Here is a 23,922-nt window from a genome sequence, read left to right on the forward strand (position 1 = left end):
TTAATCATATTCAATACGGTACAGCCGATTTTGACAAGATACATGTATACTGTAACTTTCATAGCATCGCCGATCACGCTTGTCGGAGTATTTTCTCGTATTAATCCGCATTATTCGCTACACAACGACACTAAATCGCTTTCAAATACACAATATATCCAATTAAATGTCATTGATGATATTCATATTCAGCGCGTGCTGCCGTACATATATCCCCAATGTGTGCAGCTCGCCATTTTGTCCTAGTCACATGATCAACTACCTTTAATATGGGCGAGTCTACCCCGACGCCTGCTTCCATGACTCATATGTTGTCGGACTATTCCTCGTAAACACGAGACCAGCGAGTTGTTGTGTATGTTTTCAATTCGCTAGTGGACACTACGTATAAAGCTATTATTTTACGGACAGTACGACTCGGTCGAGCTCACTGACAATCTTGTTAGCTCACCTCTGTAACCCGCGGGCAATATGGTATCGTCTTTCGATATACGATGCATTTGGGTATGATAATAATAAGGCGACAGCAGTGCTAGCATGGCGGGAGCTAAGCCCGGTGTTCACGCCGTACAGTTAAGGCCAATCTGCGTACCGGAGTCGCTTATCAAAGGCAACAAGTTCATCAAATGGGATGAGGTAAGATTTCGACCCCTATGTCGTTTAATTCCTGATTTTAACCCCTACAGACTTTCCCATTACGTGTGACCCCGGTTGTGTTTTTGACGGAAGTCCTACAGTACCATGCTTATATATAAACATTGACGGGACCTGTCAGACGGCTATGCATACAAAATGCAGAGCCTGTTTTATCGTATTAACCGTAAATGATGCATATAGGAACGGCTTAGAGCGGATCGTTTATTTGAGATAAATGCAGTGATTTGGCGATCGTCGTTAGCAATTTACACGGGAAGATGTGAGGGAAGCAGTGGTTTGAAATCGATCGCTGACCTGGTATAGTGTCTACGGTCTTGAATGTAAACACGGTGAACAATCTGGCACATATGTGTTGCTGAATAGGGTCCAATACACACCCCTGTTCCCCCATCAATTTAGACAGTAAACCAGTATGCATGTCAAAACAACCGCTAAGTTGTTGTAGCCAGCTGGAGTGACCAGTAAGGCCTACATGTGTAACGCATAGGTGAAAAACGTGTCGAACGTTAGCACACACACACAACATGTGGTGCACATTTACATGTACGGTATATTGATGAAGCCTTATTATCAAATTTTGCTAGTCTCTATATGAGATATGTAACAGACAATCTTGATATACATGCATTAAATTAGTTATGTATTAAATCATAAATTATCTGGGTAATTTTCCCATGCAGATTGTCGATGTAGGCCTATTTTGAATTTATCATATATATATACGAGGCAAATTACAGGCATTATTTTAAATGACTTGTCTATAGGAGATATACAAAGATTTTTAGCCAGGGACATCAATCAAAATCTAATAAAAGAACAAATTATGATTTCATTTCCACTTCGTATTGCATATGATATATAACACACACACATGTACGATCGCGACTAGGCATGGTGTATTATACAGTACAGTATGCAAATATGATAAAAAAGAGTTTTGTGAAATAAACTCTGTGTGTATGTATGTGTGGTTAATGTCATGCAGGTATTACATCTTGCAGTGGAAGGAAGAAAACTGAAATGTTGCCTTGTCAAAAGCATGTTGACTAGGAGACAGGTTTTTTGAGGAGGGTGAAGGGGAGTGAGATGGGGAGGGGGGGGGGGGGGGGGGCATAGGGGAGAGGGGTATCAGAGGTATACAAATAATCCTTAGGAAGATAAATTAAGTGCAGGCCTTAAATTTCTACATCTATGTTCCAGCTACCTTGGAATAGTAACAAGCTGCCGACTTTAATTTGGCATACAGACATGACACTCTGTCCTTTTTATATGCCCGTCAGAGTTTGATGGGAGCAGTGTTATGGTTAACATTATCACACTGCTGCCTTGTTTATCTGGCAGGCCACTGAGACTTAGGCCAGCATAACTTTTTTTGTCCCGCCATCTCTCAGTTCTCAACTAATCTCCTTCGTACATGGCTTCATTTAATAAAATGTGGTTGTGTTTTCACGAATGGCATTTTGATTTGGTTATTTTTTGCAAAAGTTATTCCCCTTTATTTATTTCAGTATTTTTGTTCTGTCTGGAGATCTAAATTGTTCAACTGATCTCTTTGATACTTGGTATGCTTCATAATAATATCATATAGTATATAGATTTGTGTTTCTCGGAATGAAATTTTGATAAAACTATTTTTGGAAAGGTTACTTGCCTTTGTTTATTTCAGTATTTGATTTTTGTCCGAAGATCTTCTGCATTTTACAACCAATCTCTTTGAAAAACTTAGTAGGCTTTATAATCATGATATGTTGTTGTGTTTTCCTAAATGGCGATTAATTTTGATAGAGTTATTGCCCTTTTTCAGTATTTTGATATAATAGTCTTAGAGAGATCTCCCAGTCTTCTATTGACCTCTTTGAGGCTTTTTAAGCTTTACATGATTATGACATCTATCTGAGAGCTTGGTACACTATGTTCATGTACACTTTTAGATTTGTCTTTGCTTTCCGATCACCCTGCACACCTTCTGGTATCCAAGCTAAGAACACCGGGACTAATCTATACACCACTACTCACCTTGGTGATGGCTCTACCGTAGGAGGGCCACGGAGGCCGAGTGGTTAAGGTGTCCCGACACTTTATCACTAGCCCTCCATGGCCACCTCTAGGTTGTGAGTTTGAAACCTACGTGGGGCAGTTGCCAGGTACTGACCGTAGGCCGGTGTTTTTTTCTCTGGATACTCCGGCTTTCCTCCACCTCCAAAACCTGGCACGTCCTTAAATGACCCTGGCTGTTAATAGGATATTAAAAAAAAAAAAAAAAAACAAACCAAAAGTACCCTAGGACTTCAAAATATAATAAATTTGTATAATTGATTAATCATTTAAAGGCACCCCTGCATTTATTGATAGTGATTTTCGGTCTATTTCCCATCACCACTTTAACTTGCCTTTATAAATTTTTTGAGCATATTAAACTTGTCCCAGGGTCTAGATCTTCTTGCTTAGTCTTCATCTCAACTGGTTTATTATAAAACTTTGTAAGATTTCGTATCTTGACATGTTGTTGTGCTTTCTTAATAGCTGCACATTAGATAATCTAAGAGATTCTATCTTGTAGATGTACACTATAAAAACAAAGAATGCATATTGATTTCTATGTATTTTGTGAATTTTCATCGGCGTAAGTTGTTTCTTGACATTTGAAGTACATTCATGAAAAAGTGGAGGAAGTGAAGGTACTTCAGACTTAATAATCAATATCTTTACATTTCCATCGATCATTTCTCATTTTTCTCGACAATGTGTTTTGTGTTTTTTTGTGTTTGTAGTATACTTAGCAGAGACTGCAGCTTGATCCCCACTGACAAACTCCCCCTCCCCACCATCTCTCCGTCCTTCATGTCTCCACCCCCTGTGTGTCCCCACTGACATACTCTTCTACCCCCCGTGTGTCCCCACTGACACATTCTCCCTCCCCACCATCTCTCCGTTCTACATATCCCCACCCCCCGTGTGTCCCCACTGACACATTCTCCCTCCCCACCATCTCTCTGTCCTTCATGTCTCCACCCCTTATGTGTCCCCACTGACAAACTCCCCCTCCTCACCATCTCTCCGTCCTTCATGTCTCCACCCCCTGTGTGTCCCCACTGACATACTCTTCAACCCCCCGTGTGTCCCCACTGACACATTCTCCCTCCCCACCATCTCTCCTTCCTACAAGTCTCCACCCCCTGTGTGTCTCTGCTGACACATTCTCCTTCCCCACCATCTCTCTGTCCTTCATGTCTCCACCCCCTGTGTGTCCCCACTGACACACTCTCCTTCATCCTGTCCCCATGCCATGTATGTCCTCTACCCCATTCCCATCCCCAGTATGTTCTCTACCTAATCCCTATCCCTGCCCTGTGTGTCCCCACTGATACACTCTCCTTCATCCTGTCCCCATCCCCAGCATGTCCTCTACCCAATCCCTATCCCTGCCCTGTGTGTCCCCACTGATACACTCTCCTTCATCCTGTCCCCATCCCCAGCATGTCCTCTACCCAATCCCTATCCCTGCCCTGTGTGTCCCCACTGACACACTCTCCTTCATCCTGTCCCCATCCCCAGCATGTCCTCTACCCAATCCCTATCCCTGCCCTGTGTGTCCCCACTGACACACTCTCCTTCATCCTGTCCCCATCCCCAGTATGTCCTCTACCCAATCCCTATCCCTGCCCTGTGTGTTCCCACTGACACACTCTCCTTCATCCTGTCCCCATCCCCAGTATGTTCTCTACCCACTCCCTATCCCCGCCCTGTGTGTTCCCACTGACACACTCTCCTTCATCCTGTCCCCATCCCCAGCATGTCCTCTACCCAATCCCTATCCCTGCCCTGTGTGTCCCCACTGACACACTCTCCTTCATCCTGTCCCCATCCCCAGCATGTCCTCTACCCAATCCCTATCCCTGCCCTGTGTGTCCCCACTGACACACTCTCCTTCATCCTGTCCCCATCCCCAGCATGTCCTCTACCCAATGCCTATCCCTGCCCTGTGTGTCCCCACTGACACACTCTATCTCCCCACAATTTCCCCTTCCTATATACGGATCCTTCCCCACAAAATCTATTGCCTCTACTCCATCCCTACACCCTGTGTGTCCCTATTGACACAATCTCTGGGATTCCTCTACATATCTCCCTCCATCACATCCCTGCCCCTACTGATACACTCTTCCTCCCTATAATCTCCCCATTAAATTTTCTCCTCCACCCTGTCCCCAACCCCTGAATGTAATGTTTATATATAGATTACAGCCCCCCTCCTTCCTCAATGCTTTCCTAATGGATGTTGGGTAAATACCATTGTAGTAGAATTTGCTGCCTTGGTAAGAAGAGACATGCTAATGGTGCATGTACCTTCTATACCAACTGTGTTTATAGTACATACATACTGTATCTGAGTACATACTGTATTGATTGATCTACCACTCCATTCTGTAGATAATAGATTGGGACATTCAAAATTGTGGCTCAGCAGCTGCAGTAAAAAAAAAGTACCCGGTAACAGTGCCGAGCCTATAATGTGCTGCTCCCTGTCCTAGTCACTAGTGCCTGTCATATGTCAGCTTTAACGATCTTGAAATGCATGTCAAATTTTCTTAAATTTTCTTTTGAGTTGATGAAATATCTAATTGTACAGACATACAAAAATAACAGTTTATTAAATGAAATACAAAAGCGTTCCTATCAAGCAAACAATAAATAAGCTGATATATACTCTACAATGATAAGATGCATAATTAGCACCCTGACATATCATACCACTGTAATGTTCTTCCCCAATAATTTGTAGTGATTCTATGTTGAAAGCAGTATTCTGACATCAAACCGGTTAATTGACATTTAATACCTTACTCTGTATCAATTAGAAAACACGGTGTAGGCCAGCTATCTGATAAAAACATTCAGACTTAATTTGTTAGAGAAAAAATGTATCCATTTCATACAGGTCTGCTATAGCTACTGCTTGATAAAAATTGCATGTGGATATGTCCTTCATAGGAACATGTTAGGTACTTGTGGATGTGTCTTAAATAGATACATGTTAAAGTGTCCTATATAGGTACATATTGATGTGTCCTATATAGGTACATATTGATGTGTCCTACATAGGTACGTGTGGATATGTCCTACATAGGTACGTGTGGATGTGTCCTACATAGAAACATGTGGATATGTCCTACATAGGTACGTGTAGATATGTCCTACATAGGTACGTGTGGATATGTCCTACATATGTACGTGTGGATGTGTCCTACATAGGTACGTGTAGATGTGTCCTACATAGGTACGTGTGGATGTGTCCCACATAGGTACGTGTAGATGTGTCCTACATAGGTACGTGTGGATGTGTCCCACATAGGTACGTGTGGATGTGTCCTACATAGGTACGTGTGGATGTGTCCTACATAGGAACGTGTAGATGTGTCCTACATAGGTACGTGTGGATGTGTCCCACATAGGTATGTGTGGATATGTCCTACATATGTACATGTGGATGTGTCCTACATAGGTACGTATGGATATGTCATACATATGTACATGTGGATGTGTCCTACATAGGTATGTGTGGATGTGTCCTACATAGGTACATGTGGATGTGTCCTACATAGGTACGTTTGGATGTGTCCTACATAGGTACATGTGGATGTGTCCTACATAAGTACATGTGGATATGTTTTACATAGATACATGTGGATGTGTCCTACATAGGTACATGTGGATATGTCCTTCATAGGTACATGTTAGGTACATGTGGATGTGTCCTAAATAGATACATGTGGATATGTGGATGTGTCCTAAATAGAAATGTGAGGATGTGTCCTACATAGGTATGTGTGGATGTGTCCTACATAGGTATGTGTGGATGTGTCCTACATAGGTACGTGTGGATGTGTCCTAAATAGATACATGAGGATGTGTCCTACATAGGTATGTGTGGATGTGTCCTACACAGGTAAGTGTGGATGTGTCCTACATAGGTACATGTGGATGTGTCCTACATAGGTACATGTGGATGTGTCCTACATAGGTACATGTGGATGTGTCTTACATAGGTACATGTGGATGTGTCCTACACAGGAACATGTGGATGTGTCCTACATAGGTACATGTGGATGTGTCCTACATAGGTACGTTTGGATGTGTCCTACATAGGTACGTGTGGATGTGTCCTACATAGGTACGTGTGGATGTGTCCTACACAGGTACGTGTGGATGTGTCCTACATAGGTACATGTGGATGTGTCCTACATAGGTACTTGTAGATGTGTCCTACATAGGTACATGTGGATGTGTCCTACATAGGCACGTGTGGATATGTCCTACATAGGTACGTGTGGATGTGTCCTACATAGATACATGTGGATGTGTCCTACATAGGTACATGTGGATGTGTCCAACATAGGTATGTGTTGATGTGGTCTACATAGATATTTGTGGATGTGTCCTACATTGGTACGTGTGTATGTGTCCTACATAGATACATGTGGATGTGTCCTACATAGGTACATGTGGATGTGTCCTACATAGAAACATGTGGATGTGTCCTACATAGGTACATGTGGATGTGTCCTACATAGATACATGTAGATGTGTCCTACATAGGTAGGTGTGGATGTGTCCTACATAGGTACATGTGGATGTGTCCTACATAGGTATGTGTTGATGTGGTCTACATAGGTACGTGTGGATATGTCCTACATAGGTACGTGTGGATGTGTCCTACATAGGTATGTGTGGATGTGTCCTACATAGGTACATGATGATGTGTCCTACATAGGTACGTGTGGATGTCTCTATGATGGGGTCTTTCTTGACAGATGAATCAACATTTTTGCTGGTATTGATAGATTTATATTTTCTTTTGTCCTTGGTAATGTCTACTTAAAATACAAAATGTTCACATATTCCATATATAAGTGACTCCTAGATATGTTGGACATTTTAAATTAAATTCACACAAAAGTAATATGACAACAGCTAAAAATTTATTTGTTTTGTCGGAAATTGAAATAAACTTTCATCCAATTATGTAACTGATTAACTACACCAGAAGGCCTTTCTGATTAAAACTGATGATTGATTTAGAATTTGCAAACAGTTTCCCATCTCTACTTTCTTCTTGGGTTGATATCCCCGTCTCACCCAGGTACGGGGCAGCGATAGCTCAGTTAGTCAGTTAAAGATCTGAGGTGTGTGGTTAATTTGTCACTCCCTACCCATGTCAGTCTGTTTCTCAGAAGCTTAGACACTTAACCCTAATTGCTGTAGATGGCATGGGATAGGCCTCTTGTTTGTTATATCAGTGAGATAGTCACCAACTACTACAAGTAGACCCCGCCTCAAAATGACCCTGGTTGTTCACTGGTTGATCGCAACCCAGCTTACACAAAAACTCTCACCCCTGACGAGGTGAAAGATTCTATACGTTTTACATGAGTACATATTGTTGTGTGCTACAATAGTACATTGTTTCTTGCCTACTGTAATCAATAGAGTAAAGTTGTATTGTAATTCAGTGAATGAGATTTTGGTAGGTTTGAGCTGACCTATCAGGAGTCCTCACTAATACTTATATACATATTGCAGGACCACGAGTGAGGTAGTATGGGAGTGAGAAATCATGAATACATATTGCTGATTGTCTATAGTGTGGGTGAGTGGGGCACATCACTTGACTGTATGAACAACAGGTTTGTGGCCATTAGAGACTTATTGGTATGGTACCACACACCATTATCTTCAAACTACCAGAGCTACAAGGTCTGACTGCCTACCAACCCGTTCCAATGTGTCTGATCCAATGGCATTTGTCTCTAGAAATCACTTGAGGAATGAGAGATCTGTATGTACGTGTATGCTGCTTTGTTCCAATGGTGGTCTATATGGAATAGATCTGATAAGAATCCAGTACTATATGTGATAGGTCTTCCTTCACCTGAGATATAAATAGGTGTGATGTGCTGGCCACTGATTGTCCACAGTGACCTTGACCTTATGCCATTAGCAGTGCTTATCTAGAGAGAGTTCGGGAGCGTGCAGATCTAATCATTCCACCAGAGAAGTGATTGGTGTTATTCCATTGATCAGTTCTATCATAAACTGCATCAGCATGTAGCGAGGTTCTGAAAAATATACACCCAAACTTTCTCTCCTTTTGGTGAACGATTCCCTTTGTGCTTTTTCTGTTTTTTATTGATCGCACATCGATCATTCAGACAAATTGTGATGGTCGATCAAGACATTGATTTTACCATCAACTGCATCAAAACAACATTCTGTGTAAATATAGCTAGTAGGTATTTAAAGACGTCCACTACGTTTTATTCAATTTGCTGAATTCTTTATTTCTCTTAGTTTATGGTCAATCGATGGCAGGGCTTTTTTTTGCTGGTGTGGGATTGGGTGTTTTTGCATCATTTTGGTAAGAAAATTGGAGAATTGGGTAGGAACTTCTCTGCAAATGTTTGGAATATTTCTTAAATATGAAATAGTTTCAATTGGGATTTGGCCCGTTATCAACTGCAAAATGCCCTAAGAAAAAGCCCAATGGTCAATAATTAATCATTGTTTGACAAATTCTGGTGATCAGTTGGAATTTTCTAACAATATACGTGATGTCAATTGTTTAAGAGAAGTGAGACAGATCATTCTGTATTGATTACACTAATTAGATTATTGATGTTTGGGTTTGTTGAGTAAAAGCTTCAAAAACAGATTTCAAAATTCAGTTCTTGGCGTGGAATTGTTATTTCTTGTTATATTTTCTTTCACATAATCCACGCATGCGACAATATAATTTTCACAATGTTCTCATCATGAAATGGTACAGCATTCTCCTGAGAATTTATTGCTAAAAAAATCAGTCATTTGGAGCTGCAACTGTTTCCGTGATTGTGGAATGTCACCTTGTAATATTTCCTTCCAGACACAGTGGTGAATTCCATGGGGAGAGTAGAAAATGCCTCACTGATGGCAGTGGGGATCCCTCACACTTTTTAAAGGCTCTCCTCATTTCCGGAAAATGTTCACTTTGTATTTCCTTTTCTGACACTGGATTAGCAAATCTCTAAATTGATATTGTGATTAATTTCTTCATTATCCATTTTGAGAGAAATTTCATTAAATCTGTGTAATTTTTTTGGTGAATTATTAATTATATCCATATTGAAACAGCCCATAACATATCATTCTTGTCTAGTATGCCCACTGATTAGGAACAGAAATATCAGATTAGTTCAATTAATGATCCAAAAATTACCTTGAATTAATTGAAGATAATTTAATCTCAAAGAAAGTTATATATAGGAGAGTTGTATGTCGGGTGCAAATCGGTGATATTTTGGGACTCAGATATTTCAGTCTTCCAGGGTACCATATCACAAAGCTTCAGAACTTATGAATTTTCGTAACTTTTGCATCAGTCAGTTTTACAAATTACTAAGCATTTAACAAAACTTTGTAATTACAAACAGTCATAGCTTACGTACATCAAAGACCTTGCGTAACTTTATGCCAAATTCACCCTGTTGTAAAAAAGTTACAAAAACAATTTAACAGTGTATGCAAGCATGCACGTTTGAACAGAAAATGACATTATACTCGGTTTCAAATTATCATAAGAGGACGACTATGCCTTGTGTGTGATTGATTGTTTCGGGATAAAAACCAAGCTTTGAATGTCGAGGAGGGATGCTGGCAAAATACTCACTTTCGAGCAACAAACAACATGAACACCTTTGTGAAATGGACTTCATAAGTTTTGCATAAAATTTTAGTTTTAGTTATACAAAGCTTTGTAAAACACTACCCTGAACATAAGGTTTTCTTACATTATCACCACAATTTTTAGAACCTTATATATCTCTTAGCCTTGCAACCCATACAAATTTGGAGATGTTGTTCTGAAAAATATCCAGCAAGAGTTTTAATACAAATCAAGGTTTTTCTCACTTATACATTCTGTTCGAGGTAGCAGAAAACTTGGATGTAATCCCTTGTTGTGATCCAAATTTCTCACAACACTGATCAATTTAAATTGAAAACTGTGGCGTAAAAGAGACTCGTATAAGATGTTTACACACATGTTGGATTTAGCCTGAAGCTAGAAATTAAGACTCAATTACTAAGCTCTACTCAATTGCCTGAAATAAGTGACCATAATTATGTAGTGGTTGAGTGACGAAGGAATATGAAATAACTGATAGAAATTTTCATATCAAATTATTCGAACAAACCTAAAAAAATAATGGTTTTGGTTAAAAATAACAGTGCAGGAAAAGATCATGGGCTATATATATTATTCAGATCAAATATTTTTAGCCGTCGCTCTGGATTTTATGTGTGATTTCCAAGTGTTCCATATCATTAATCTTGTGTAGGCATACAATACATATATATATATGAGTAAGTAATAAGGTCCCCACTTTGCTTTGTGAAGTAAAATTTCAAGAATTATCTTCATATACATGTATAATGCTGCTCTTGCATCTATATTGAACATTTATGTAGATATGAACACGTATACATATGAACACGTATGAAGATATATATTTATCCCACATTCGAACACATCTACTGTCATGCTCTAGATAACCATGAAATTGAAGGAAATCACACCATTAAATAAGATTGATTGAGTCATTTTTAACAGTAGTGCAAAAAAAACCACCCAGTTTTTTCCAGATAATCCAACCCATCAGCAATAAGGTGATCTAGCCTCATTCCTCCTATGCAGATAATCCATCCAGTATTAATTCTAGTAAATAAGCAAACCACATTTGCTCCCAGTCACCTTCATTGCCTGTAGATAATCCATCTTCACTACCCAGCCATATTTGTTGCAAGTAGATAATAAGGCATCGTCATTATCCAGCAATATTTGTTGAAAGTAGATAATTCAGACATTCACATTTGTTGCCGATGGATAATCCAGCTCCCTTTGTTCCCAATGGATAATCCAGCTCCCTTTGTTCCCAATGGATAATCCAGGCTCTTGTGTTCCAATGGATAATCCAGCTACCTTTGTTCCCAATGGATAATCCAGCTACCTTTGTTCCCAATGGATAATCCAGGCACTTGTGTTCCAATGGATAATCCAGCTACCTTTGTTCCCAATGGATAATCCAGGCACTTGCAATTGTGTTCCAATGGATAATCCAGGCACTTGTGTTCCAATGGATAATCAAGCCATCCTTTGTACCCATAAGAACCACTTTTTACCCATTAGAACCACCTTTGTACCCAAAAGAACCACCTGTGTTCCCATGAGAACCACCTCTGTTCCCATGAGAACCACCTCTGTTCCCATGAGAACCACCTCTGTTCCCATAAAAAATACTTTTGTACACAATAGAACCACCTCTGTCCCCAAGAGAACCACATTTGCTCCCATGGAAACCACATGTTGTGTTCCCATGAGAACCACCTGTGTTACCATGAGAATCACTGGTGTTCCAATGAGAACCACTTTTGTTCCCATGGGAACCACATGTTGTGTTCCCATGAGAACCATCTGTGTTCCCATAAGAAGAACCACATCTGTTCCCATAAGAACCAACATTATTCTCAATAGAACCACCCTGGTCCTCAATGGTTATCTGGTCACATTGAACTAACATTTTGTTTGAAGCTAGTTGCTATTAAATATGAGGTTGTTGGATGATTGTCACTGATGAAGATGTTATTTAAAGCTTTTCAGTGGAAATACTAAATGTTTAGCTGATTAAATATCATGTCTTTAAGGTTATTATCACACTCTGCACTCAACAGACTTGATGTTTTCTCAAAATCATGCTAATAAAGAGGGCTCAATAGGTGTATTGTTCTGATCGTGACTGGTCGTGTTTGTCGAGGGATTGTCGACCATCTTGATTTTAATCATTAAAATGCTCAGCAGGATTGAAGCATGAATCGGCAAGGATTAAAATTATGTCTTTGATAAGTAAACTTTAGTTGACCTCAAATCATCTTTCACCTGCTATGATGGACAGATTTATCATAATCCTTAGGAAATGATATCACACATTGAAAATAGAATTGGTTGTTGCTAACAGAGTTAAGGTATGGCATTATTTTTTTTTTCAGCAATGTTCATGTATTTATCAAAATTTTCCTTCAGTGATGCCAACTCTTACTTAGAACAAGTCTATGTGAAAAAAATAAATTGCCAAAATGTAATTTATTTACCAAATTAGTGAACAATTACTTTGTCAATAATATGGTTCCCAAGGGAAGATTATGGTTACCATAGTCAATAATATGGTTCCCAAGGGAAGATTATGGTTACCATAGTCAATAATATGGTTCCCAAGGGAAGATTATGGTTACCATAGTCAATAATATGGTTCCCAAGGGAAGATTATGGTTACCATAGGGAATACAGAGCTTAGACCCTTACAACACAAACTTGTCGGTCTAGAAAAAAAAACAACTTCTAGATCCTATCTCGGATTATAATTTCTATCCTTAAAATGGACTCTTTTTTGTTTTCATCACAATATCATGTTGAAAGTATATGTATACAATGTTTTAATATATATATATATTACACAATTTACCAAATACACCAATATCAACTTACCGACTTTACAGGTATCCATTACTTTATAGGCTCAATACATACAAACCCCTAATTAGTGTGGGAGGTCCTAAATCTTTATCTTGATACCCCTCCCCCCAATCAAAACCAGATGTACCTGGTAGGTTGTAGGTGTCAGTCTTGACCTTGACCCTACAGATCAGCTGTTATAAAACCTATAATCCAGTATGTATGATCCAAGTCTGTATCAGTTTCAACAAAATTATTTCGAGTGTGGGTGAGATGTCTTTGTTAAGGATATTAAAATGCAGGCCTTGTAGTGGTGTTGGTTAAAGTTATATGATACTGTTGTTGATGTATATGTTGTAAATTTGTCTTGTCATGATCTATTGAATATATATTACAGGTACAGGTATACTTTTACATCATACATATACATATGTATATATATATATATTTATATATAATATATATAGTTGTCTTCCTTCGTCATTTGTGTTTTCTAAGCTATATATATATAATATATATACCTACCACGCAATGCTTTGTAGCAGTGCTCAGTTTTGTATTTAAATATTTCAGTCATGGATGATTGAACTGAATTCATGAAACTGAACTGTTCAGTTTTCAAGTGGTAAAATTAAGCTATTTAAATATTGAATACATTATTATTGACCTCATTCTCACCTGCATTATTGTATATATGGGGTCCGGTGTTCCCAGAAAATATACATGTATCATCTGCAGATTAAAAAAAGAGCATTGTGATCTAGCTATCATGCATGGGTGAACAGTTCAATAATACTAATACAGCAGTATTTTAGAAAAGCTTAGAAATATTGTATATATAACTTTATATATCTATGTTGAATTTTGGCAAAAACCAGCTATTTCAGCATTTTAAGTATCCCACTTTCCTCATGTGATGGCATCAATATTCCCTAATTAGTGAGTAGAAGCATCCTTAATCAGTATATATCCTGACCTCTGACACCCCTGACCCTCCTCATCCCTGCCTCCATGTCAAATCAATCTTAGGATTAATGTACTGTGTTATTTCATATGTTTACTGCAAAAGTAAACTTTTATTCCCCAAAACTCTGACATTGGGATGCAAGATTCTTATACTGTGTTAGAGTTAGTCATTTTCACTTCGGTAAAAACAGCTAACTTGGCATCATTTCTTAACTCTGAATCCTATACCTCTGGCTTTGTTTTGAACAGCAGAGTTGAGTTTTAACAAACATTTCCCGTTCCTAGCTTTACACTGCAAATGTGTTATCTAGCCATCTACTCTGTGTGTAAAATGAAGAGCTTGGAATCTGTCCGACATGCATTAAATGTTAGTATTTTACCACTACTATTATGGGTGACCAGGTGCCACAGTGGTAACACACATGCCTTTCACCTAGGAGGCTGGGGTTCAATTCTGCGATTGATGAGATGTGAAAAAGTATATGGGGCCGCCTGTGTGACCACTTGGGTTTTCTCTAGGTATTCCAGTTTCCCACAATAAGAGCCCTCACATCGGGACAAAGAGTGTAGAAAACTTGGCTATCTGAGCAGTATATACCTCTTACCGGTAGAAAACTTGGCTATCTGAGCAGTATATACCTCTAACCTGTAGAAAACTTGGCTATCTGAGCAGTATATACCTCTAACCTATAGAAAACTTGGCTATCTGAGCAGTATATACCTCTTACCGGTAGAAAACTTGGCTATCTGAGCAGTATATACCTCTAACCTGTAGAAAACTTGACTATCTGAGCAGTATATACCTCTAACCTGTAGAAAACTTGGCTATCTGAGCAGTATATACCTCTAACATGTAGAAAACTTGACTATCTGAGCAGTATATACCTCTAACCTGTAGAAAACTTGGCTATCTGAGCAGTATATACCTCTAACCGGTAGAAAACTTGGCTGTCTGAGCAGCATATACCTCTTACCTATAGAAAACTTGGCTATCTGAGCAGCATATACCTCTTACCTATAGAAAACTTGCCTATCTGAGCAGTCAAAAAACATTTTCAGATGTCAATTCATGACCATAATATGATATCTCTATACTTGCGTGTCAGAAATGTAGGATTTCAGTCCTTTATTAAGTCACATCACCCACAGTGTCAACCCTATTTGACTGTGACATGATATAAAATTGTGTTGTACACAAACCACTAGAAACTTTCAGCTGTATTAGAGTATTAACATCTCTCTGCAGGCTCTAACTTAATATCACCTTTTTACACTGGAAAAAAAAACCCATCTGTGTCGGACTGGGATTTTAATCTGATATCTCCAGAACTTTTAAGACAGGCATTTGAATCAAATGAAGTCACTATAGTACATGTACAGTAAACTGGCTATTACAGCCTAAAAGTTTTTAAGAAATCCCTTTGTAGAGTTTGAAACTTTGACATGAATATTATAAAGGTCAGTTAATAAATTTCAGGAAGTTTTTAGGTTTTGTATTTTTTAACGAAAGTTTTGTTTTGGCATTGTTTAACCCCCTACCAATAGCTATGGCCATATGAAGATGGCATAATTTCAATATTCTAGAGACGGGCTGGTATACTGTACACTACTGTGATGGCCCTGACCAGCCACACTTCATAGCCTGTTCAATATACCACAACTCCCCATATATAGTACATACAGCTGTTACATCTAGTCCCTATACATCTGTCCAGAACAGCCTGTATGACTCCTGTCCGTGTGTGACTCCTGTCCATGTGTGGACAGTGCCCGGAGTCCAGTCCTGATATAATCCTGTTTTATACTTTATCTAACAGAACCTGTGCCCCAGGGTTATAAACCTGGTTGTACAGGTGATTTAAAGTGTCCTTGTTGTTGAATTGACAAGCTATTATTTTAGAACATTTCAATGTACCTATTTATATCCAGCAGTATGTATACATGGTATATATTTGTCTTAAAAGGTATTGTGGGGTAAACAGGATGTCTGTCTATATCGACTAACCATCATTAATATCTGCACATGTATACGACAGCCATCATGTAGTAAAAAGATATCTGTACAGATATAGTAAATTCATGTACATAATATGTAATCATGTAATATAAATGATGTCTACCCATAGATATAGACTTCCCATATTATATAATATCTGTCCTTAGATATACTGCTGTCCTCATTTAATTTACAAGATATCTGCCCATATAGTCTACCCATCATGTTATATACAGGATGTATGAATATAGATATAACACGGTCGTTAATTATATAAGTATAGAGGATATGTCCATAGATATACTACTGTAATCATGTAATATAGTGGATATCTGTCCATAGATATACTACTTTCTGTCCATAGATATATACAGGATATCTGTCCATAGATATACTACATTCTGTCCATAGATATATACAGGATATCTGTCCATAGATATACTATTGTAATCATGTTGTATACAGGATATCTGTCCATAGATATACTACTGTAATCATATAGTATACAGGATATCTGTCCATATATATACTACATTCTGTCCATAGATATATACAGGATATCTGTCCATAGATATACTATTGTAATCATGTAATATAGAGGTATCTGTCCATAGATATACTACATTCTGTCCATAGATATATACAGAATATCTGTCCATAGATATACTATTGTAATCAAGTAGTATACAGGATATCTGTCCATAGATATACTACTTTCTGTCCATAGATATAAATTACTGTAATCATGTAGTATACAGGATATCTCTCCATAGATATACTACTTTCTGTCCATAGATATATACAGGATATCTGTCCATAGATATACTATTGTAATCATGTCGTATACAGGATATCTGTCAATAGATATACTACTTTCTGTCCATAGATATACTACTTTCTGTCCATAGATAAATACAGGATATCTGTCCATAGATATACTATTGTAATCATGTTGTATACAGGATATCTGTCCATAGATATACTACTTTCTGTCCATATATATGCTACTGTAATCATATAGTATACAGGATATCTGTCCATAGATATACTACATTCTGTCCATATATATACAGGATATCTGTCCATAGATATACTATTGTAATCATGTAATATAGAGGATATCTGTCCATAGATATACTACATTCTGTCCATAGATATATACAGGATATCTGTCCATAGATATACTATTGTAATCATGTCGTATACAGGATATCTGTCCATAGATATACTACTGTAATCATGTAATATAGAGGATATCTGTCCATAGATATACTACTTTCTGTCCATAGATATACTACTTTCTGCCCATAGATATATACAGGATATCTGTCCATAGATATATACAGGATATCTGTCCATAGATATATACAGGATATCTGTCCATAGATATACTATTGTAATCATGTCGTATACAGGATATCTGTCCATAGATATACTATATATTGTAATCATGTCGTATACAGGATATCTGTCCATAGATATACTACTTTCTGTCCATAGATATACTACTGTAATCATGTCATATACAGGATATCTGTCCATAGATATAACTGTAATCATTTAGTAAGAAGTCCTGTAGTATACTGTATACAGGATATCTGCCTATATATAGACTTTCGTCATGTAGTGTACAAAATATCTGCAGTAATTGTATTACAAGTCATGTGGAATGCCCATATCTTAGATTATCAAATAATGCATATGCTATAAAAACAATATTCTGCAAGTCTACTGTACATTAGAGTACCCAGTAGCCCTCGTATGTAATAAACCTGGCTGAGAAAAAAATGACTGGTGCTGTGAAAAAATACCATTATTTCCAATTTGGGGGGTCCAAAATCCAGACATTAGATTGTAGTGCTTTCCATGCAATTGACTGTCGCTGTCTAGTGTTAAATGATATTGTTACAACCACTTTCCTTCTCAAGCATTACTTGTCCATTGGTGCCCTAGTGAACCAACCCTGAGCTTGCTTTATTGCTCCTAGCTTGTTCTCTATTACAAAGCATAGATTTAAATTTGTGTCCAGAATCAAGGACACTTCCTCTTGTAATGGTTTTGTGACAGTTGTCTGCAAGACCAATGAATGCTAGTATCAGATTGGACTGATTGGCCCATAGATCCAAAGGCCTATTGGGGGACCCCTAGTATAAGGGAGAACTGGAGTAACAGACATGCCTTAGAGTCCAGTGTTTATTGACTCAAGTATAACAGGAAGACCCACTGATAGACTGCTCGCTGTGTAAGTGGCAACAGGAAAAGTATCGGCATTTGTATAATGCATTTCGTAATCGTGTATCCCCACAGCTACAGTCTTAGCATTTATATAAACAAACAAACTGGCACCTAAAGTGGTATAAAAATCAACTAGCCCACAGTGCACGATTCACAGCCGGGTTTGTGTTATTTTTTTCTGTAGTAGGGAGAAGAACATTAAATATTTTGCCAGAATATTCTGGATATTGGTTCATCTGTAAAGTATTTTATTTATGAACAAAAATGTTTAACGCCTGCAGTTGTTCTGAGTAGTAAGGTAGTAAGGGTATATTCACACTGTCTGGTTACTAGGGAAGGGTTTATATTGTTTGGTTACTAGGGAATGGATAATATATTTTGGTTACTAGCTATAGGGAATGGTTCATATTGCTTGGTTACTAGAGGGAATAGTTGATACAGTTTGGTTACTTGCATTGGGAATGGTTCATATTGATTGGTTACTAGGGAATGGTTCATATGGTTTGGTTACTAGGGAATGGTTCATATGGTTTGGTTACTAGGGAATGGTTCATACAGTTTGGTTACTAGGGAATGGTTCATACAGTTTGGTTTCTAGAGAAACTTCCATACAGTTTGGTTACTAGGGAATGGTTCATATGGTTTGGTTTCTAGAGAAACTTCCATACAGTTTGGTTACTAGGGAATTGTTCATATGGTTTGGTTACTAGGGAATGGTTCATACAGTTTGGTTACTAGGGAAAGTTTCATACAGTTTGGTTTCTAGAGAAACTTCCATACAGTTTGGTTACTAGGGAAAGTTTCATACAGTTTGGTTTCTAGAGAAACTTCCATACAGTTTGGTTACTAGAGAATGGTTCATACAGTTTGGTTTCTAGAGAATGGTTCATAAAGTCTTGTTGATATAATATTTGCCAGATGAATGATCGAGGTATAATCCATATTAACCTGTATACTGAAAAATAGTGTGTTCATCAATGATGAATAGTATGCTATTTTCCTGGAAGTGGCTCATAGATGATTGACAGGTCTGCACAGTAGAACCTCACTCGTTATGCAGTAGCTGGCATTTGATTAATCGAAAGTGAAAAGTTATTCGGGTTCAACTATCTGAACTTGTGGATCTTCTCTAGATTCTGTTTTGTTCTCATCAGGACCCATCCATGCTATAGATTTAGGTTGCACAATGATTTGAAATAAATAAATGATATGTAGTCCTCATTGACATGGTAACTTGGTTTGCATTTAAAACGACAGGTATTCCAGATTATGCAATTTGTTGAAAGTGTGCACTTTTAGGTCATCTGACCCAAAGGGTCAGGATGACCTATAGTCATCGTGCTTCGTCCGTCGTCGTCCGCCGTGCGCCGTCCGTAAACTTTTTCTTTCAAAACGCTACTCCTCCTTAACGCTTGGGTGGATTACGGTAAACCTCCGATTAATTCGAACACGCGGATAGTTCGAACACACTTTTTTTTCTAGAAAAACGGTAATTTTTTAGCTAGTAATAGTTCGAACTCTGGCTGTTTATATCAGATACCATTTCGGATAGTTCGAACTTGTCAAATGAAGAACGTAAAGTAAGAAGCTCGCGACGACCCGGCCCCGATGACCGGGCGAAAAAAATGCCAAGATTTAAATTTGATCAACAAGCACATTTAGTTTATTAGATTGTATGCGTGATCATTAGAATGCGTCTGTGATTCAATATATGCCACATATTTTAGCGTTAATTCAGTTTTTGTTACATTGCAAAACCCACCACGCACGAGACAGCTGATTGCAAATTTAGGCCCCGACAATGTATAAGTAACATGCGATATTTGTATTCGCGCTGTGTATGGCAAACTAAGAAATCGCCCGTGTATTTTCACATATAACTAGTGTTAACTTAGCATTATGATTATTTAATTGTGACTGGACATCTCTTAAGTATTGCCAAGGTATTACATGAAAACCTGGGACCTCACGCTAGGTAAGCAGGCCACGCGAGGTGTCGCTTGCGGCAAAGTTGAAAGGATCGGCTGCCCGATCGTGCTGAGTGACGTGAAAAGCATTCATATCTAGTCAAAACAATCCACAGGTGTCCCAATTAGTGATGGATAATTATGCAGGTTTCAACTACGTTTGGTAGATAATACGACTGGGCATATTTAAAAGCAGACATGTTGATGTTCTGGCCTAATTTTACCAACATATAATGCCTATTTTTACAGTAGTGCTTTCGTAAACGCAACAGGTTATGTAGACTGCTTTTGACGTATTTAAGAGACCATTTATTACAATAATATAGCGATAGTTTCTCATTCAGATAAAAAAAATATAACCATGCAAATGTTTAACTTTAGTGTCACAAATGAAACGTGTGCTGTAATGTTTTGGGGCCTACTGACAGTACTGTAGCCACGCATTGCCCGAGCGGCTTCGCGCAATAACCATCATCAGTTATCGCGAAACGAAGAACGTTAACGATCAATTAATATTGAATTAAATGAAATACTATCATTTTACTTACTTGTAAATGTGCCATTGTTCAGGCCGCCGTTATTACGTATCAAATTTACGATGGATGTGTTTGTGTCTAATGATTTTACTCTGCCGAGATTTTCGCCGATATTGACTCGAATAGTTCGAACTCACGCTTATTTTCTGAAGCATAATTTCGAATAATTCGAACAGGTTCGTCAATATTTATTTAATTTTGTTCGAACTAACCGGAGGTTTACCGTACTTCCAAATTTGGTTTGAAGCATCATTGGGGAAGGGCAATCGTATTTTATATAAATGAGGCTGGTCTGACCCCTGGGGCCAGAAGGGCGGGGCGCCAAAAATGGAACTTAGGTGAATATTGCTATAAAATCCTACTCCTCCTTTACCCTTGGGCGGATTACAACTAAATTTGGTTTGAAACATCATTGGGGGAGGGCGGTCATATTTTATATAAATGAAGTTGGTATGACCCCTGGGGCCTGAGGGGCGGGGCCCCAAAAGGGGAACTTTGATGAAATTTTGCTATAAAATCCTACTCCTCCTTAACCCTTTGGTGGATTTCAACCAGATATTGTGTGAAACATCATTTGGGGAGGGTGATCATATTTTATATAAATGAGGCTGGTGTGACCCCTAGGGCCTGAGGGGCGGGGCCCCAAATGGGGAACTTTGATGCAATTTTGCTTTAAAATCCTACTCCTCCTTAACCCTTTAGTGGATTTCAACCAGATATGTTTTGAAACATCATTTGGGGAGGGCGGTCATATATTTTATATAAATGAGGCTAGTGTGACCCCTGGGGCCTGAGGGGCGGGGCCCCAAATGGGGAACTTTGATGAAATTTTGCTATAAAATCCTACTCCTCCTTAACCCTGTAGTGGATTTCAACCAGATATGTTGTGAAACATCATTTGGGGAGGGCGGTCATATTTTATATAAATGAGGCTAGTGTGACCCCTGGGGCCTGAGGGGCGGGGCCCCAAATGGGGAACTTAGATGAAATTTTGCTATAAAATCCTACTCCTCCTTTACCCTTGGGTGGATTACAACTAAATTTGTTGTGAAACATCATTTGGGGGAGGGCGGTCATATTTTATATAAATGAGGCTGGTGTAGATATTGTGTGAAACATCATTGGGGGAGGGTGGTCATATTTTATATAAATGAGGCTGGTGTGGCCCCTGGGGCCAGAGGGGCGGGGCCCCAAAAGGGGAACTTTGATGAAATTTTGCTTTAAAATACTACTCCTCCTAACCCCCATAGTGAATTATTACCAAATTTGGTGGGAAACATCATTGGAGGAGGACAATCATATTTTATATAAATGAGGCTGGTTTGACCCCTAGGGCCAGAGGGGCGGGGCCCCAAAAGGTGAACTTTGGTGAATTTTTGCTATAAATCCTATTTCTCTCTAACCCTTTGGTGGATTAATACGAAATATGGTGTAAAACATCCTTTGGGAAGGGTGGTCATATTTTATATAAACGAGGCTAGTGTGACCCCTGGGGCCTGAGGGGCAGGGCCCCAAAAGGGTGGTGAATATTTGCTGTTAAATCCTAATCCTCCCTAACCTTTTGGTGGATTACAACCTAATTTGATGTGAAACATAAGGTGACGGCAATCATATTTTTTAATGAGACAGGTTTGACCCCCCTTGGGAAAAAAAGATGGGGCAAAAGGAGCGCTTAGGTTAAACATTTCTTAAAAATGCAATTCCTCCTTAATGCCTTAATTGATTACAACCATATTTAGTATGAAACATCATTGGGGAAAGGCAATCCTAATTGATATAAATGAGTCTTTTCTGACCCATTGGGACAGAGGGGCATGCCCCAAAAATGGGAACTTGGCTAAAATTTTGCTTTATGATGCTGCTCTTCCTGGACAAGCTAAATGGATAAAAACCAAATTTGATCCAAAACATAACTGGCTGCGATAAATAATTTATGGTACATTTAATAATGCTGGATTGAGGGGTGTGTCCCTGCTGTAAGTGTAAGTGTTTGTCAGATGACCGTTAAGGCCCATGGGCCTCTTGTTTGACAATGAATGCAAAATTTGAAAGGCATCTTTTTAAAATTTTTGAAAGGGTTGTACATACATACAACATGACTGTAAATTGATCTTTTCCTAACTAAATGATGATATTAAATTTCTCAAATAGATAAAAAGTATCATTTTATTGCATGTCCGACTCTGAGAACTTTAAATTTCAGTACATGTTAATGGATGACCAGCTCACATTTCTCACATTGTTGGAAATTATACATGGTTCTCACTTTCTCAGTAAAAAACAGTAATTTTGTGATATATAAAAGAAGTTTGTTTTCATGTAAATTTGACCTTGCAGATTTGAAAAAAAAAAAAAAAATTATGAAATTATCAAATAAGTAAATTTCTGTTGGAAACATTGTTCAGTTAAAACAGTTACATAAGTTTTATCACACACAACCTGGGGCTGCAGTGGCCTAGCTAGTGGGTGTCTCGACTCATTATCACTAAGCCCTGAACCTCTTGGTCGCAAGTTCGAAAACCCACAAAGGGCATGCAGTAGCCAGGTACTGACTGTAGGTTGTTGGTTTTTCTCTGGGTACACCAGCTATCCTTTAGTTACTTCGGCTTTCCTTCCACCTCCAAAACCTGGTATGTCCTTAAATGACCCTGGCTGTTAATAAGACGTTAAACAAAATAAAATTAATAGGATGTTAAACAAAATAAAACCTAAAAGCTATATGTGACAAGTTACACAGTATATATTGCAGGGATTAACTGAATGTTGGATTTCAACGTTTTCAAAGATTATCATAATGTTCGCAATCACCTTTCATTGAGGAAAATCCTTATTTGCCCAGGGCTAGCATCACCCTTAGCTTAATTATTTCCTGTGCAAAAAAACCCCTTTTTTAAGTTGTGCTTATATAGCATGTTTCGTTACGTATTGTAAATATATTGAATACCTAGACCTCAACCAACAGCTGTATCGCAGCCTCTTAATTTTTTTCAGTTGTAAAAGGTATATTATGGTTTTGTAAATATG

General features: G+C 38.4%; 1 protein-coding gene across 2 annotated transcripts in view; it reads left to right on the forward strand.

Annotated features, from left to right (window-relative positions):
• Positions 1 to 290: 290 nt before the first annotated feature.
• LOC117323384 (1-phosphatidylinositol 4,5-bisphosphate phosphodiesterase beta-1-like) overlaps positions 291 to 23,922 on the forward strand; it is a 100,081-nt gene continuing 76,449 nt past the window's right edge. For both annotated transcript variants that reach the window (XM_033878568.1, XM_033878569.1), the window contains exon 1: positions 291 to 636. In XM_033878568.1, the coding sequence (XP_033734459.1) occupies positions 538 to 636 (99 nt within the window). In that variant the 5' untranslated portion in view covers positions 291 to 537. The remainder of the gene's footprint in view (positions 637 to 23,922) is intronic.

The sequence above is a fragment of the Pecten maximus genome, chromosome 3, assembly GCF_902652985.1.
Source record: "Pecten maximus chromosome 3, xPecMax1.1, whole genome shotgun sequence".
Classification (NCBI taxonomy): Eukaryota; Metazoa; Mollusca; class Bivalvia; order Pectinida; family Pectinidae; genus Pecten; species Pecten maximus.